This window comes from Dromiciops gliroides, chromosome 1, assembly GCF_019393635.1.
Source record: "Dromiciops gliroides isolate mDroGli1 chromosome 1, mDroGli1.pri, whole genome shotgun sequence".
Taxonomy (NCBI): domain Eukaryota; kingdom Metazoa; phylum Chordata; class Mammalia; order Microbiotheria; family Microbiotheriidae; genus Dromiciops; species Dromiciops gliroides.
This window is the reverse complement of record NC_057861.1, coordinates 179,206,995-179,226,652: the sequence shown is the minus strand read 5'-3', so window position 1 is coordinate 179,226,652 and position 19,658 is coordinate 179,206,995. Positions and strand designations below refer to the sequence as shown.

At 39.8% G+C, this 19,658-nt stretch overlaps 1 protein-coding gene across 9 annotated transcripts in view; it reads left to right on the top strand.

The window, feature by feature from the left end:
* Positions 1–19,645, top strand: part of ATXN1 (ataxin 1) — a 533,931-nt gene extending 514,286 nt beyond the window's left edge. For 7 of the 9 annotated variants that reach the window (XM_043964845.1, XM_043964844.1, XM_043964839.1 and 4 more), the window contains 2 exons: positions 11,342–11,864; positions 18,881–19,645. In XM_043964845.1, the coding sequence (XP_043820780.1) occupies positions 11,342–11,864; positions 18,881–19,122 (765 nt within the window). In that variant the 3' untranslated portion in view covers positions 19,123–19,645. Of the gene's footprint in view, positions 1–11,341 lie in introns of all 9 variants that reach the window. The other 2 variants (XM_043964846.1, XM_043964847.1) reach the window with 2 other exon arrangements.
* Positions 19,646–19,658: the final 13 nt, after the last annotated feature.

Here is a 19,658-nt window from a genome sequence, read left to right as displayed (position 1 = left end):
TGTGCCGGCCAAAATCAGGTTCAGAGGAATCATTATGTTGTCTGTGTCCTCCAGTCTAAGCCTTTTGAAGGAAAGGGAGTTTTGTACCAACGTGCTGAAAGGGAAGGCTTAATTTATCTAAAAAACACAGAGGATTATTTTCACCCTGTTATATACTCAAGTAGTTTATCATGATAAGTGACCAAGCTTTTAGGCTTAGACTTTTAGAACCTAGATTTCAATTCTTTCTCTACACCCCACCCCCATCTATTCTGTCATGTCAAATACCACCATGGAAAAACAACCAAAAATACAAAATATACCACTTTTACCATCTCCATGCATATACCTTTTTGGGCAGCATGCTATAGGATCCTGTGTTTAGAGCTAGGAAGGACCTTTGGAAACATCAAGTCCAAACTCCACCTTTCACAGGTGAGGAAACTGAGACCCAGGGAGGTTATAGGACTTACTCATGGTAAGTATCTGAGGCAAGATTTGAACCCAGGTCTTTATGACTCCAGGTCCCATGCTCTGTCCAATACAGTATATTGCCTCTCTGTATTAAATAGATGTGTGTATATAGATGTGTGTATAGATGTATATACATGTATATGTGTGTGTGTGTGTGTGTGTGTATATATATATATAGAGAGAGAGAGAGAGAGAGAGATGACATATAGATATAGATTTAAAAACAGACTTCTGAAAAGGACATCAGCACCCATTCTAATGAATCCCTACTGTAATAGACAGTATAGCACCCAGCTACAGCTGACCTGTAAGCCAGGGATATAGATGTCTCACCCGGAACAAATGAAAAGATCCAAACACAAACTGTCCGGGTGGATTTCTGCTTCTTCCAGGAAGACCTGGCCACCCACAGAAGTGCCTGTGATGGGCTACTTCTCCCTTGCTCCCATACAAAGACCAGGGGATTCTTTTTCATGTCATATAATCAGCCTCCTACCATTTATACACATACACACCCACCCCCTACATTGCCCCCACACTTGTGCCAAGCACAGGACTTCTGAAGAGTATTGCTCAGTAGAATTGTATTAAATGATATTTATGAAATGCTTTGGGGCAGCAGATTCCTCTCAATGATTCTTTTTTGTTTTGTTTTGTTTTGTTTTTGGTGAGGCAATTGGGGTTAAATGACTTGCCCAGGGTCACACAGCTAGTAAGTGTTAAGTGTCTGAGGCCGGATTTGAACTCAGGTACTCATGACTCCAGGGCCGGTACTCTATCCACTGTGCCATCTAGCTGCCCCTCCTCTCAATGATTCTTAAATACTACACTTTATGTATCACACCAGCTGTCTGTTGCTTCCTAGAACCTCAGTGACTGTTTCCTTCACCTGACTTGACTGACTATCCCAGGCCCTTGTCTTCTCTCTCTTTTGCCTCTGTGTGTGTGTGTGTGTGTGTGTGTGTGTGTGTTGGGGGGGCACTGCTTCTTGGTGTCCTAAAGCACCACATGTCTACCAGTGGTTTTTATTCTACTCCACTATTTTTTAATTTGCTGTGGACTATGAGTCATCAATGGCAGCTTTATGCATTTCATGGATTAGCTAGCACCTAAAAATAACTGGAGACTTAATGCAAACAGCATATAAGCCCACACAGTCTTTTAGCCATCAACATGCCAACCTTGAAATAGACCAACCAGGCTTCAAATCAAGGACTATGGAGTGGCCACCTACTATGTGTGGTAGAAATGTGCTGAGTGCTGGTGAGGGGTCCTGCCTGACTTTAGCAGTGTCTTATTGGTGACAGTTGTGTCTGTCCTTGGCACCATCCTCATATAGACGATAGGGCCAATCACAAGGGTTTTTCTGACCACGGAACCACAAATCTAGAGATGTAAGGGACCTCAGAGGCCATCTAGTCTGAACTCATCATTTTAAAGATGAGGAAGCTGAGATCCAGAGTTAAGAAATTTATTCAAGGTCAGAGGTAGTGTCAGAAGGCAGATTTGAATCAAAGTTCTCTGACTCCGGGGCCAGTGTTTTTACATCATTTTGCTTGTCTGCTGAAGCTAGTCTTCATTGTTAAACACCTATGCCAATTTATTGGAGTACACAAGTGAACATGATTTTTGTGTGTGTGTGTGAGGCAATAGGGGTTGAGTGACTTGCCCAGGGTCACACAGCTAGTAAGTGTCAATGGTCTGAGGCCAAATTTGAACTCAGGTCCTCCTGAATCCAGGGCCGATGCCTTATCCACTGCACCACCTAGCTGCCCCAGAGCATGATTTTTTTTAATGTGCATGTTTCTTGACTGAGCGTTTACCAGTGCTTACTTTAGGTGTCAGACCTTTGTGAAAACCCTGTAGGTCCCACCCCACCCTCCAGAGGAAAGAGAACAGGACCATTGGAATGCCTGTTTTGGCCCAGTGAAAAACTGTCCTGTCAGAACCCCTTTTCATCTACACCTCCTGATTTGTCAAATGAAGCATGGTGGGGAGCCAGCACTTAAGGTCCTAATGTGCATGCCCTCTCACAATCATGGCTCTGTGCGAGCAAAGAGGCTGTAGTGTGTGTACCCCGTCCTGCTGGATTTTTTCATTTAAAGTTTGTGTTTGCAGCATGGTTTGTTGGCATCATTTGGGTGCCAACGGGGCATGGGTTTACTGAACAACCTGATGGGCTTCCAGCAAACCCTGATTCAGACTTAGAATTAACATGATTAAGTGATTTAAATAGAAACACTCACAGATTTTCTCAGACTGCACAGAAAAGTTTTGACTTTTTATTAATGATTTCTGAACACTGAAATCTCTCTCTCTCTCTCTCTCTCTCTCTCTCTCTCTCTCTCTCTCTCTCTCTCTCTCCCTTCATTATTGACACAGGATTTTCTGGTTTTATTGGTTTCAAAGGGATGCTTAAGAAAAGGGGACTTAGAAGAGAAGTGGATTCTTCTCTGCAGGTTTAAACAAGATGAAATAATACCAATGGAAGGAACCCAAATGAGCAGGTTTCAATTTCACAGCCTCCCTAAAGCAAAATCCAAACTTGAAAGGAGGCTGCCTGCCCTGTGGCCCGGCCTTAGAATGACTTCTCTGCTCCCCTGCTCTAAGCAGGGTTTTCCTATTTTGGAGAGCACCGAGCACAAAACAGATGCCCTTCCCATTTGTGAAAACACAGCCCTCTTGGTAGGGAAAAGGGAGACATATTTTAACAACAGACGTTTTGTTTTCTCTGCATCTTGTTTCTGGTGATGTGTACATATGTGTGTATATACACATGGATTAATCTAAGGCTGAAATATACAATCAAACAAAATATAAATATATGTGTGTATATGTAGAGCTGTTTGGATGCAGTAGATATTGACTGTTTGCTTTAATGCAGTTTTGTACTGCCCAGGGCTTGGCCTTTTCCCACTCCCTCAGCCCAATACACACACACACACACACACACACACACACACACACACACACACACACACACACACACACGGGGGGGGGGGGGGGGGGAGGGAAGGTCCTTAATGCTTTCTGCTTGATTTGTTGATTGATTATGCACACACTGCACTTGGAAGATTGCATAAAAGGCAAGTTACCAGCCAGCCAGGTAGATGACATATATTTAGTTCTTCTTTAGATATCATCAGGTAAGAGTCTCTTTCCCACCCTGGTGTTTCTCTCATGAATGAAAGCATGATACAGCTAGGTGTTATGGTGGGTTGGAGAAAGAAGGTTCCTTTATTATAAAAAAGCAGCAGCAGCAACAGGGAGTATAAGTTTGGCAGAGGGGAAAATCACATGAGATTATACAATTAGAACACAAAGAGACCTGAGATATAATCTAGTCCAACCCCATTTTTTTTTATAGATGAGGAAATAGTCCATAGAAGTTAAGTGACTTGCCCAAAGTTACCTAGTCAGTAAATGATAGGGCTATTATTTGAATCCAGCTAAGTCTTCTAACTCCCCTTCCAGGGAGTCAGTTTGAATCACAGCTCTGCCACTGAATGTATGTGTGACCTTAGAAAAGTCACTTAATCTAACTGGACCTCAGTTTCCTTATCTGTTAAATGAGGAAATAGGATGAGATGATATTTAAGGTCATTTTAAGCTATAAATCCAATGATACTAAGTTTCCGGCTTCAGGTTTCATCAGGTTAAGAGATGTTTGACTTAGAGGAGAGAGTAAACAGTTATGAGGAGGACCAGAATGATATAGATTAAATAAAAAGGGTGGTTTGGGAAGAGATCTATCTGAATCTTGATGTAAACACACACACACACACACACACACACACACACGATTTTTTCCAAATTACCTTTGCTGTTGCAAGAGGTGTGTGTGTGTGTGTGTATGTATGTGAGAGAGAGAGAGAGAGAGAGAGGGAGAGAGAATTAAGGTGTTAGGGGTGGGAGAGAAAAGAGCAGGAAATTAGAACAAAGGGTGAATAATGAAGCCAACTTGATCTTTGTGTTATCTTGCTTCTCTTTTATTCATCAGATTTTAGTCAGGTGAAGTATTAGAGATTTAAAAATGTACAGCAGCTTAAGTAAAAGGAAGGAGCATAGAAGCCACTGACACAAATAGGAAATAACTAAAATTTAATCAATAAGATCATAACTCAGTATGTGACAGATGCTACTAAGGGGAAGAGAGAGGTGGAGCAGCAAACGCATGGCCAAGAAATATGGTCTTTCTTGCATGAACCTCTTGCCCACAAGGGAGTTTAATATCCTCTACTCTCAAAATTCATCCTTGAGAGGTAAGGTAGAACCACAGATTCTGTTCATTTAGAATAAACCAAGGTGAATAGAGCCAGTAGTAGTGGTGCCAAGAAGTTAGTCTGTTTAAACAGAAATGAACCCTATGGTATTGACCTCAGAGAAGCCAGCCTATTATTTTAACACCGCCCTCTAGTGTCAAAAGATATCATTATACTCTTCCTGTATTTCCAGAGTAAGCACCAAAGAGATGAATGAAAAAAATTACTAAGCATTTATATTTTTCAAGCACTAGTTAAGTGCTGGAGACAGAAACAAATAGTGAGCTATTCCTTGCTTTTAAGGAGCTCGCATTTTAATTGGAGAAGGCAATGCAGTGCAAAAAAGTTCAGCCCAGAAGCCTTAAGTAGTGGGGCCAATGGTAAGGCCCAGAGGTGCTGATGTTATGTCAATAGGTTAGAGGACATCCCGGGATAAAGGAGGGAAGGTTCTGCAAGGGTAAGGCATGGAGGCAGGACCTACAGTAAGGCCTAGAAAACCATAAGAAGAAATGGCAGGATAGAAGTTAAGGTCTTCTGGTTCCCCAACTTGCTAAAGAGTAGGATCAGAGATTTTAGAGCTGGAAGGGACCTTAGAGGTTAGCTAATTCAAATAATTCATTTTACAGATGAGGAAACAAAGATGCAGAGAGGAGAGAGTGTCTTGCTTAGCAGCACACAAACAATAAGAGGCAGAACCAGCATTCAGACCCAGGTTTTGTGATTGACTTCATATCCAACTCCTTTTCTATTACACTGAGTTGTTTTGACTTGATAGACAAATCAGAACATTTGGTAACCAGACAAATTAGGCTCTACTTGTATAAAGATTTTTTGTAATGCTACATATTTATGTCATAATTTTTAAACTTTACCCAAACACATATTATTTTCATGCTTGCATTTTCTCTTTTATACCTCCCTCCACATCCTTATTATCTTTTCCCCTCCCCTCTTACTATTGAAATCCCACTCCATCCTTCATGATCTAGCTCAAGCCCTGGTTCCATTAACTTTCCAGCACTCATTGACTTGTTACTCTTCTGAACTTCTGTAGCACTTGTTGTTGTTACTCATTTGGGCATATAATCCTGTAATCTGTAATCGTGCCTGTTATCTGTAGTAAATGTCTGTTGGGGTGTATTGTATCATGTATGTATGACTGTTCCTTTATCTAGATTGTATGGTCCCCCAGGGCAAGAACTATATCTTCTATATCTCTTCTGTTTTCCTACCATGACTTGCATATAATAAGTGCTCAATAAGTATTTGGGGAATTGGTTTGAAAACGCAAAACCTAGAATAATGCCACAGTCAACAATTAGTCATTAGGTAGTTATTAAGCTGGGTGGGGGGGAGGTTGGGGAGACTGCCTTGGTAAAGCCTTTAGCAGCTAAAAATAACATTGGACATGCTTCCTGTCTTCAAAAGTAATGCCATTATTATATAATCTCGATTCAATAGAAAATGGCTAGTATAATTAACAGTAGTTTTTGAAGTTTGGAATTCTAAGAGAACAGAACATAGCATTCATGTCCTTTTGGAAATTTCTTTTGGTGAGATAAATTTTCTTATGTTAAATTCACATTTGAGATGTTTAAAAATTCTGATTGTGTAGGGGCAGCTAGGTGGCTCAGTGGCTAAAGCACTGGCCCTGGATTCAGGAGGACCAGAGTTCAAATCCAGTCTCAAACACTTGACACTTACTAGCTGTGTGACTCTGGGCAAGTCACTTAACCCTCATTGCCCCGCCCAAAAAAAAATTCTGATGGTAAGCCCAATTTTGAAATACAAATTTATTAGTTATAAATGTTTTAAGATGTTTATTCAAGATATGCAAGAAGATTTTTAATTTTATATGGAGGGGGAAACATGTTTTAGGTGAAATTCATATGGGCAAACATATACAGAGAATTGAAATAGTTATCCAAATAATTCAGGCCCTCAAAAAAAACTGCTGGGGGAGGGAGCAGGGAAAGGGGATGACATTAGGAACAAGTAATCCATTTCAAGGGGCTGTACTAATCAAACTGTCTTCCTAAAAAGGAAGTAGCTATAAATTGCAAAATAGGAGATTTCTACTTGATAGAAGGAAAAACAGACCTGTTCAAAACTAGAAAGGGATATTTCATGAGATAATGAGTTCCCTATCTTCAGGTAAAGATTAAATGACTTCTTGTCTAAGTTCATAGGGTCAAAGATAAAGGGGAAGGGACTTCAGAGGCCTACTAGTCAAACCCTCTCATTTTTCAAATGAAGACATGTAGGCCAAGTGACGTTGCCCAAGGTCACATAGCTAGGAAGTAACAGAATGAGGATTCAGACACAGGTGCTCTTACTCCAAATCTAGCTCCCACGTCCTTCACACCCTAGTGTCTGTGGTTTTTATAGAGGGAACTTCTGTTGAGCTGCTGGTTGTTCTACTTCTCATACCTCTTGTCTCCTTATCAGCTAAGCTCCCTGAGAAAACCATCCATACTCCATGCCCTATTCCCTTTCCCCTCACTCAATTCTAAACCAATTGCAATCTGTCTCTAACCCCTAATTTGAATGAAACAACTCTCTTTAAAGTTTCCAGTGATTTCTTAATCGCCAGATGTAATGGCCTTTTCTTAAGCCTCATCCTCTCTGCAGCCTTTGACACTGTTGATCACCCTCTTCTCACAGATACTCTCTCCTGTCTAGGTTTTCATGGTACTGTGTTCCCCCATTCTCCTCCTTACTATCAGATTGTTCCTTCTCAATCTACTTTGCTGGTTCTTCATCCAGGTTATGCCCACCCACTTGTGGGAATCCTCAAAGTCTCTGGCCTGAGCCCTCTTCTCTCTTCCTCTAATTATCTCACTTAGTGAGAGTTCCCATGAGATCTTTTATCATCTCTATGAAGATGATTCCCATATCCATCCACATATCCAACTCTAACCTATCTCCTTAGCTCCATTTTCCCAGTACTAACTCGTTTTGGGATATTTTGAACTGGATATCCTATAGGCATCCCAAATACAACATGTCCCATTATCTTGTACCCCAAATCCTCTCCTCTTCAGAACTTCCCATTACTTTTGAGTGGACTGCCATCCTCCCAGTCACCCAGGCTCTTACCTGCAGCGTCGGTGTCAACTCATCTCTCACACTCACTCCACATATCCAGTCCATTACCAAGTCTTTTTATTTCTACCTTCATGGCATCTCTTCTAACTGCCTATTTTTCCATACTCCCAAAGCCACCACCCTAGCATAGGGTCTCACACCTGGACTATATATATATCCTATAGACCTGGCCTGTATATATCTTGTGTGTCCATAGTTGTTTGTATGTTGTCTCCTCCATTAGAACATGAGTTCCTTGAGAGCAGTAGCCTGATTTTAACTTTAGTTGTATCCCTAGCATTTACCCCAATGTTTGGCATACAGTAAGTGTTTAATAAATGCCTTTTGACTGACTGCATACATGAATATTGGACCTTGGTGAAGGTCAAGTCCAACCTTAAGGCTCTGTAACAGCAGAGTCAGAGTACCCATTTTTCCAGGGCCAGGGAAATACCTTTGGAGTGAGACATCCAGAATTTAAAAGGAGAGATGAAAGACAGACCTTTGAAGTGGAAAAAAAGAGTTTTCTCCCATCCACTATCTCAACGTAAATAAGACATTACTATCAACGGATTGAATGTATTTCAAACTTGGCCTTTATTGTACCCTTCTTCCCCTTTCCCTTCTCCTCCACAATCCTTCTTATAAGTAGGCTTTTCAAGCTTCTCCCCATACCACCCACTATTTGATATGGGAAGGAACAAAAAGCTACAAGTCTGCTGACTTGTAAGGTGTCAGAAATCATTTGGGGAGTAATTGATGAAAGTGATTCATCTATATTCCACCTCTTAGAGTGACAGAGAACATATTCAGATAGGAAAGCTTCTGAGAAACTCCATCCTAATGAGACTATAGATAACCTAACAAGGGAAATAATTTGTAAACCAGAATTGCCCCACAGATTTATTTGTGAATATCAAATAGATATTTCCTTATTTATACTCACCAAAAATTCAATTGTAGCAAAGTGCATGTGCTTTTTTGTGAGTGTCTTTAGATGGCCAGATTGGTTTTTTTTCATGTATAACATTATGTTGAAGAGTTTAAATATTCCAGAGAAACCAGCTGTTTCAAGACTGCTGATGCACACAACCACTTGTCCTCCTAAGGATATTTTCATCTGATCAGTTATTGTTCAGACACCTCCTAGTACAAAACAGAGAGAGAACATGGCCTCAGTCCATTGGGCTAATAAGCTAAAAAGAATAGATAAAGATGAACTTCACATACCAAAAATGGTGGGATTAAGATACATCATTTGCACAGGAAATAGGGATGTTCAGCCCATTGTCTTCTTTCATCTCCTCTGGACACATCACTCCTACTTTGCAAAGGGAAAGATCTCTTCCCTTTCCCTAAATGGAAAGATACAGATTAGTGGGGGCAAGGAACATATGTGAGGGGATATAGTTTCTCCCATTGGTACATTTAACCAACAGAGGACTTCTTTTTGTGAATTTATGACAGCCTAATCTACAATCTTGAAATCCTATGGAGAGGCTATCTTTTGTGGGGAAAAACCCCAGCTAGAAATAAGTAAGAATCTGAAAGAATAAAAGGAAAGTGCTAAGGTTAATGACTAAGAGGAAATGACCATCCCTGGAACATCAAAAATTATCTGTATAGAATTTATAGTTGTGGGAAAGGGATGGATGAGACCATCATAAGACATACGTAGAAAGTGGATCAGAATTAAAGTGAAAGATATTATTACAGAGGAATAAGGTGATGAGTAGAAAAGCATCCCTTCAGTATCCTAGTTTTACCCCTTTAATATATCAGTGTAAAGTGACCTCATCCTCTTCATGACTCCATGCTTTCAGCTGGGTCCCAATTTATTTGCATAGCAAAGAGAATGTTGGGAGGGAAGCTGGCTTGACTATCCCAGCATCCATACATATAAAAAACAGGTGGCCAAGGTGTATATGTTGGTAGGGCAATTCATGCCTCTGATACTATAGAGCTGCTAATGTTGTCTAGTGATGTTCTGGTGGTGTTCTTGAATCATATTATCTTTTGCTGGCATCTCTTAGACACTCTAAGTTTTAAGCTGCTCTCTGCATCCATCTACCAAGATGTGGTGACTAGAAAGCCCCTCTCTGACAGGTGCCAGCTAACTGCTCTCTTAGTATGTAGCTGTGGCGGCTGTGTTTCACAACACTGCCAAAGAAAGCTAAGAGAAGCCAGAAAGAGACACAAGAAAAAAGCCTTCAGACTAAGAATATTCTTTAAATATCCTATGTCTGATACTGTTACCAAGTATCTAGTCTCAGACAGCTAGGTGACTTAGGGTTTAGGAAATTCCTTATAACTTTATCACGGCCCTTGTTACTCTCATTACATTGAGTCTCAAAAAACCTTTTTCAGGAACTCCACAAAACCAAAACCCAAGAATTCAGTGGAGGCCGGGGTACCCCATTGAGCCCCAATAACAAAAACCTCTTTGATTAGCATGCAAGTGAAGTTAGGGCCAGGTAAAGAAGCAATAGCCCTCAACCTCCAACCCACTCAGTCCACATTCCTGCCTTTATTAAGCATTGCTGTCAGCAGCAATGTTTTGTTTGTCTATTTCCAGCACCTAAGTTCTGTCTCTCTATGAGTAATCGGATGAAGAGAAATGTTGTCTGGTGTGGTTCTACATTATAGATGGGTTGATCTGAGAGTGTGAATTAATGTTTCATTTTCCTAGGCACCCCCACTCTTTCTTTTTTAGAAAGCTCTCCTTTTTCCCCTTGACTATTCCAAATCCTACATATTCTTCAAGACCCCATTCAAGACCCACTTACTTCAGGAACCTTTCCTTGACAATACGTGACTTGTACTGTACTATTTAGTCACTAAATACCTTCTGTCTTCTAGAAGCATCATAGTATAGCGAGTGGGGCTTGGCGTTAAGAAGACCTAAGTTCATCTCCTGCTTCTAACAATCACTAGCTTTGTGACCCCGGGCGAGTCATTTTTAACCTCTATGTGCCTCAAGCAATTCTCTAGAACTTAATAACTAAATCAGGGATGATTTGTGATCTGCAGTGGTTATGAGAGCTTCCATACTTGGAGTACCCCACTCTGAAGAAATCCCAGCTCATCCATGTACTCACAGATTAGTCTCTAATTGTTTCATGTCATTAGCCTTGTATCTTCAACTAATATATGCTTTCCTTGATGACTAAAACCACATGTTATATTACTTTCCTAAATGCCTAGAGTGCCTAGGACAGGGCTAAGAACATTGCATGAACTCATTAAATACTTACTAATGGTTTCATTTAATCAAGTAATAATACTAGTAGTAATGCCCAGTGAATTACCATTAAAGGTGCCTTTTAGAATTTGCATTGGTTTCTCCTATAACTGTATCTGGTAAGTACATTGTTATAAAGTAGTCATTTCAGATTTTTCTGGGTGGCTAACATGCTTTTGTTATACCTCATGTCCATGACTAAAAAGCAAACATTTTCATAGTTTTTCCCCTCTTTTTCTTCTTCTTCTCCTCCTCCTCTCCTCCCCCTCTTTGTATTCTCTCTCTTCTGTTTCCACAGGTCAGCGTTGAAGTCTTGGTAGAATATCCTTTTTTTGTATTTGGACAAGGCTGGTCATCATGCTGCCCCGAGAGAACCAGCCAGCTCTTTGATTTGCCATGTTCCAAACTCTCAGTTGGGGATGTCTGCATCTCGCTCACCCTCAAAAACCTGAAGAATGGCTCTGTTAAAAAGGGTCAGCCCATGGATTCAGCCAGCATCTTGCTGAAGCATGCAAAGAATGATAGTCTAGTAGGAAGCAGACACAGGTATGCCGAGCAGGAAAATGGGATCAATCAGGGAAGCTCACAGATGCTAGCAGAGAACGGTGAACTAAAGTTTCCAGAAAAAATAGGATTGCCTGCAGCACCCTTGCTCACCAAAACAGAACCCAGCAAGCCCGTGGCAACGAGGAAGAGGAGGTGGTCTGCACCGGAAACACGGAAACTAGAGAAATCAGATGAGGAGCCGCCTTTGACTCTCCCCAAGCCTTCTTTTATTCCTCAGGAGGTTAAGATTTGCATTGAAGGTCGATCTAATGTAGGCAAGTAAAGGCGCTTTGGGGGAAAGGAAATTAGGCTCTCCCTTGTCATTTTTATCCAGATTACTGTACTGTAGGCTAAATAACCCAGTATTTACATGTTATCATCTTATTTTAGGTTTATGTTATAACCTTGTTGTTATAGTTGCAGCTGGTATTATGCAGGAGACTGGTGCATATGTTTTGTTTTGTTTTTTTCCACAAGCATTTGTCAGCAATTAGGTTGGTCAGGAGCTACAGCAAGAGCTGTCTAGGCTCCACGCATATATTTAATGGGAATGAGCATGGCGTCATGACTCCTGCCTTTTTTCTGACAGTATAGAAACACCCAGTGTCCAGCTGACTTCTGCTGATTCTTTCTCATGAGGCCACAGAAAGGGAATAGGAATGGAAGAATCAGTGTGTGTGCGAGTGTGTATGTGTCTGTGCGTATCTGTGTGTGCATGGGTACGGATGCAGATGTAAGTGGTTATCTCTTTCTTTCTGCCTCTCTCAGTCTCTCTCACTCACAGCATGAGATTACAGCTCCATCGCAATTGTCATTATCAGATCCTCACACACAAAATCAACATTAGGAACCCAGCTTTAAGGCATCTTCAAGAAGCATCAGGCAGGAAGCAAATAGTTTAAAATCACATTTCTCTTCAACTTATTTTACAAGAAAAATGACTTTTAATCCAATAAATATATATCTATATATAAACATATATTTTCCCCCATGGGGTCTGACTGCACTGATATTTTTCATAGAGCAACTGCCACATGCGGATTCCTTTTCTGCTTTTGCTAATGACATTGCAAGGGTGTAACTTCATGAAAAAAAATCTAGTCCCCCTCTTGCATTACTTTGTTGAGGTTGGGTTGGGTTGGGTTTTCTCCAAGGGAAATGGAGAAAAGGGTAGTGGTACACCCTGTAGAGCTGCCAGCTAAGGCCTACTCTCAGTTTCCATGCAGTGTTCAAAAAGCAGATTGGGTTTTTCCATGGACATTTGCTTCTAAGAGGTAGATATGTCCTGCCCCTTCACAGAGTGCAAACCGAATCTGTTTGCACTTCAGTTGGCAAATCTTTTGTCTTTTTAACTCTAGTACTGTTTATAGTTCATGATTATGGACGACCTGGTGCCACTCTTTCAGATTTCAGTGTGACACACAAATGGTATGTGGAAAATGAACAGAATGTCTTTAAGCACTTAAAATGCTATTCACACTTTATTACCGAGCATCTTGGTCTATCACTCAACTAGTACTGTATCTCACATTTCATCTGTTTGGGAAGAAAAACAAACACACAGAGAAGTTATTTTCCCATCCCTCCCTGCCCCCAACACTGTCAACCCTAGTACAGTTAGGGAGAGTTTCTCGTGAGCAAGATGTTGAAAGTTTTTATGTGGTTTAAAGGGATGAATGTGAATTACAAACCAGTATGTGACAGTAAACGTCCACCATGGGCAACTTGAAAGGAGGCACTTTTAAACTCTGATGCTTGAGAAAAAATAAAATATGGAGCTGACAGAAAAACAGAAGAAAAAAAATGAGAGAAAAGGGATAGAGGTAAAATATTCATTTTTGTCCAGTGTTTTTTTTAAAGGATGGACTTTAAAGAATCTTGCAATTTGCACATCTTGAGTTTATCATTTATGTAGTGTTCCTTCAGTTTTTATCCAATAATGTTATGGGGAAGGGAGGGGGCTGAAAGAGCATAAATAAATGTAGCAATTTCTTTCTAATCTGCCTAAGCTCTAGGCCATTTTATAAGGTTATGTTCCTTTCAGAGTTCATTTTGATCTTTATATCACATCTATCACAAAGAACCAGGACTTAGCAGGACAACTCTGAAAATCTTCAGATTCATTGAAAATTGTCCATAATAGACATTTCTATATGTGATCGAGTTTTTTTAAGAACTTATTTTATTATTATTGTTATTATTATTATTATTATTTTAATAATGACTTCTTTTCCATTTGAAATCAAATCTAGATTTCAGAGTTTGGTACAAAACAGGAAAGGGTATCAGAGTTTTCAGTCTTTCATTCCCAGAAATCTGAAACATTTTGGGTTTTGAGTTTGCATTTTTACAGTGGTTTTAAGAAACTGTACCAATGAAGAGGGAAAACCAAATTCACAGTTTCTACATTCAAGTTGTAATAACCAAATGGAACAAATCCTCATCTGATATTTTCTTTGCCATTTAACACAATACTTCCAACTCCTCATAGAAATTTTCAGAAAATTCAAATATCAACCCAACTTTTGACTTCCTTGTTTGTTACTTGAAATTTAGCTCACACCAGAACTAATTCTTTTTGTACCGTTTTCTGAGGTGTACCAAAAAATCTGAGTAAGTTTAAAATAGCTTGAAACTTTTCTTGAATTTCCTTGAATTTTATTAACCTCTCAGCATGTTAGCAAATAGCAGTCACACTGCTTATTTAGTGCTGTATTTTTTAAATGTTTCTGCTCGGAGAACTTGCTTAATCTTCCATATACTCTGCTCAGGGCACTTGCCATTCAATGGGTTTCACTTTTCTTTTTCTTTTCTTTTTAATCTTTAATAGTAAGAGAACTTTGGGGCCACAGTCCAGACTTAGTTTTCATCAGCACCACTCACTATAGATGGTGATTTCACACGTACTCAAGAAAGACACATACCTTTTGATGAACCAAGAAGCAAAGACTTTCAAACTTACTGGACATAAGGAATTATTCAACACTAACATGGGAAAACATACACTGTTTGGAGCAATAGGAACATAATCATAATTTATGTGCTTTCTATTTCAGGTATAGGAATTATAAAATAATTGGTTCTTTCTCAATGTTATCCCATTTGATTCTCTTGCTTTATTTATTTATTTTTTTAGCATGTGCAATACTTCGTGTGCCAATGTAGATTCACCTGTGTGCTGGTAGCTCTCTTTCATACTTTGTCACCATTTGGTTATTCTTCTTCTCTTTCCCAGAACCTTCTGTAGAGATGGAGCAGATTCAAAAAATTATTCCTTGCCACCCTTCTCCCTGCTCTTGTCACTGAGCACTGCATGCACAACTCAGGGGCAGAAGGAGGCTCTTCATCTTTTGAAGAGGTATCCTATTTGTCTTCACATTTCAAAAATAACAACCAACAAATCCAAAATGCAGACCAGACCCAGGAGAAGGAAAATCATTTTTTAAAAAAGACTTAGTCGTTCCCCCAGTGACAACAAAAGCTATTTTTATAGATGGAAGGGGTTAATGGAGGGAACAGACATTCATGTGATGGGCTCACCAGAAGTTTAGCCAGGAATCAATCCATTTCCCAAATGGTCTTCTACGTGAGTAATCCTGTCTGCTCACTTATGCCTGTAGTTGTGTCTCTGGGTGAGTACAGGTCCCAGTGTATCCTGGGTGTTGTCCAGACATAAGCATTGGGGCCATTTCAGGACTGTGCTGTCAGCTACTAGTAGTGGAATCCAAGCCAAACAGTGGCGACTTGCTCAACAGCAGCGGCATCTGTTACAGAGGATTCACAAGTATTGGGGGGGGGGGGGGGCCGTGGTCCTTTCAACTGACAGAAACTGGTTAGCCTTAGCTCATGGCTTCCGGAACTGTTGCTCCCATTGCAATGACCTGATGGTTTTGGTTGGGTTTTTGGTTTTGGTTTTTATTTTCTGTAGTGAAAATAACAATTACAGGCATAGAAATATTTAGCTATCATTCAGCTTAAGAGAATCAGTCATGTACCTCTCTGTACAATTCCCACTTTGCAATATTTACCAAGTTGGGTTTTTGTTTTGTTTCATTTTGTTTTGTTTTAACTAATACCAGGCCTTTTCGTTTACAATGGAACACAATCACCAAGAAATTAGTCAGGGCAAACATAAATAATAATAATATTAATAATAATAATAATAACAAAAACCTCTCTTTATAGGGATTTCTAAATATATAAATGACTGTTCTTTAGAGTGTTTAACTTAGGAATTGTTTCAGTTTGTCTGGGCCACATCGGGGTGGGGGGGATATGGAGTTCGATGCCACTTACCTCAAGTCCTTCCTAGTGGAAATCCAAATTTCATACTCATTTTAATTCACATGATGACTTTTTATTGATTTTTTTCTCCCTATCCCTACCATCTCACCTCTACTCGCCTTCAAGTCATCTGAATTTGGGCTGGGACAATTTTTTTTCTTTTGATCCCAGTTGTAACTCTGAATTGTGAACCTCCTATTGTGTCAACTTTTTTGTGTATGTGTGTACCAGGAAGTGGCATCACTCCTCTGTCTCCCCTATCAAGGAACGTTGCGGAACCTTTCACACCTCTTAACTCAGGGATGGGGCTGGCGTGTGTGTGGTGCACTGATGTGTCCAGAAGCAGCACTTTGTCTGTTCTGGGGTAGGGCTGTTCAATTTCAAAGGAGAGTTTGGATTTCCTGCATCATGTGGACTACTTTCTAGAGACTGCATAGGTTGCAATACGACGCTGCACGTTCAGGACGAACTGTAGCTCTTAGAGATCACAAAATCTACTCTGTGCACAAAGTTTGATCTTTACAGAAATCTGTTGCCAAAACTTTGGTTTTTTTTTTTTCTTTCGTCTGTTTGTTTTTGTTTTTTCAAAGGAAACCATCGACAATACCCTGTTAACACTTATGACTACTACTACTAAAGAAAATCAATTCCCTTTTGGTGAAGAGCAAATCTGAAAAGCTTTCTAAGACACTAACGCCGTGTTATTTCAGAGATGGGCGAATCGGAGTACTTAGGCTAGAAGGCCCCATTCACAAGATCTGGCTGTTGTCTCGGCTCCCGTGGAGGGAATGGGAACAGGACAAACAGTGGCCTAGGCTTTACTAAAGCCCTTCACGCTTCCTTTTTCTCGTGTCACCTACAATGGCACCCCAGAAGAATTGGGACTGCAGATTCTGCAGTCCCACCCAATGCTTTGCTGGTGATGGGAAATGCAAAGGAAATGAATTATACTTTTGTAAGTGGAGTGGGGGCTGCTAATTCCTTTTTTGTGTGTGTGTTTAATTCCAAATTTCATCAATGTAAAATCTGAGAACACTTTGAGTAATAGAGATACATAGGGAAATGACTTTTTTTTTATAAAAAAAAAGCACATACAATATAATATTGCGTTCAACTGATTTCTTCTATTTTCCAAGGACAGTGTTGTGTTTCTGTTAATAGGGAAATTCCAAACAACTTGCACACCTCTACTCCAGAGCTAAAATTTCTTTTACATAGACGACCTCGCTTCAGATGTGTTACCTTACTGATAGAATCTTTCCTTGTAGCACTATACCTTGTGGAAATATTTTTTTTAACGTAAACCTAATTTGAAAAACTTAAGAAAAACTTTTTGAAGCACTCACATTGAGGAGTACAGGTAATTTTTTTTTAATTGCACAAAAGAAAAATGAATGTTGAAATGATTCATTCAGTGTTTGAAAGACATGGATCTGTTGAAACAGTGAGTTTCATACCTTGTTTGTAAAAAAAAAAAACAAAAAAAGCAGAGAAAGGTTAAAAGTTACATGTTGGTTATTTTTTTTCCCTTTTTGTAAATAGAAATTTGTCGTGTCTAGATGATGGGATTTGTATGGTTATGGCCAGGAGGAGTTACTATTTAAAAGGCTCTTAAACTACAACTATGCTTAATGTTATGTTTATGTTACATGAGTCCCTGGTTTGGGAGAGGTGGAACTCTATCCTCAGCTGAGAGAGCACTGTCCACCTGTACCTGTGCTGAAAGTCCTCAGAACTTCTCCCTCCTCTTCTCCCACCCTTCCCAGTTTTGACTTATAAGCCATTGCAACTCTTTTCCTTTCCTTTTCTCTTTTTCCTGAAATGATGTTTGATATTTTCAGCACTTCCTGTTCCAACAAATCCAAAGAAAATAATTTTGAACAAGAAGTGTTTGTAACAAAGGATCCTAGCTACCAATAAATAAAGGACTCATTAGAGAAGAAAAAAAAGTTGGCCTTTTGTCTCACCCTCCCCTCATACCTCATTTAAATGGGGGCCGTGGTAAAGACGTGGATTTTCATTTGAAAGCCACAACTTCCTTGCAACAGGTTACTTTACTTTAATTTTTTTTTTTAATTCTTGTGATTCAGAGGCCAAAATAAATGGAATGTGGAGCAGTTTCTGAGAAAAGAGCCCTTTTGTTCTGGTCCAAAGATCAGGTTGGACAGCAGGAAACCTGAACAGCTGTGGAGTGAATGGGGGTGGTTGAGGGTCATTGAAACCTACCCACAGTTCTTAAAATTTCAGAATCTTTCCCCCTCCCTTATATTTGGTGTCTGTCTGGCCACATTTGGGGGAGGGGAGAAGAGAATGGGGTTAGTTTGTGATATCCCCAAAACTTACATAAAAAATGACAACTGTATTAACATGTAAGTGCATTTGACCAATAGGTAGTATCTATACAATTACAGTCTTTAAGGATTTCAGTAATTTTTCTTGTTATCTTTAAAAGGACTCAAGTCTTCCACTGAGCATAAATTGGAGACTTCATCCACATTTTCTTTCTTTTTTATTTGTTGGTTCATTTCCTTTCTGGGTGGTCAGAGAGCTTGTCTCCTTTCCCTTGGCTAATCTGTAGGCCTGTATTGGAAGTATTGTTTACAGTCATACTCACTGCAGCAGATACTGACCTTCAAAGTACCATGGGAGAAAACAACCTGGAAGTGTCAGCTGGCTTTAATCAGCAGTTACCCCAAGAGTCTAGGTTCATGCCCCCCCTTTTCCCCCTCCCCCCCACTCTGAAGCTTAGATGACCTACCAGCCCTTAAGTTATTATATGGTCAAGGAGTGGAATATTCCTCATAGACAGTCAATGGATGTTGAAACTCGATATTTATATACTTTAGTTCATAGACTTGCTTGGTTCTTAAGCATATGTTATTTCCAAGAACACTGCCTCTTTGCAGTGTTAACATAGGGATTCCCCCTTAACCCACTCCCTACCCACTGATTATAAACTCAAATTACAGTGTCAACTAAAAAGAGGTTTTATTTTTTTTTTTCTTAGCCCTGTCAGTATTTTCCGTGGCCTTAGGCACAAAGAGAGAATCTTCGTTTCTAGCCAGGGTCATCCATCCTGGGCCCAGAACCATCTCTGAGATTTGTCCTGTTGGATGTTTTCATGTTGGGTCATCGTCCCATCACACTTCCAATCTTCTGCCTCCCACGGGCCAAGTGAAAAGAGACACTGGAGATTTGTGTTGGGGGCACTGTTGGGGCACTGACATGGCCAGTACCAAGGAGAACTAGGGAGGGAATCATGTTTTGCACCTTATTGAAAAGAAAAAAAATTTTAAGTGCATACATAGTTAAGAGCTTTTATTGTGACAGGAGAACTTTTTTCCATATGCGTGCATACTCTCTGTAATTCCAGTGTAAAATATTGTACTTGCACTAGCTTTTTTAAAACAAATATTAAAAAAATGGAAGAATTCATATTCTATTTTCTAATCGTGGTGTGTCTATTTGTAGGATACACTCGAGTCTGTTTATTGAATTTTATGGTCCCTTTCTTTGATGGTGCTTGCAGGTTTTCTAGATAGAAATTATTTCATTATTATAATAAAACAATGTTTGATTCAAAATTTGAACAAAATTGTTTTAAAGAAATTGTCTGTATACCAGTACAAGTTTATTGTTTCAGTATACTCGTACTAATAAAATAACAGTGCCAATTGCAAGCTTGTGTCTCTGCCTCTCTGTTAGGTTCCCAAAGATAAACAATGGGCCAGAGAAAAAAACAGCCATCCCTGTTTTATTTCCCACCTTCCTTGTTCACCTTGACC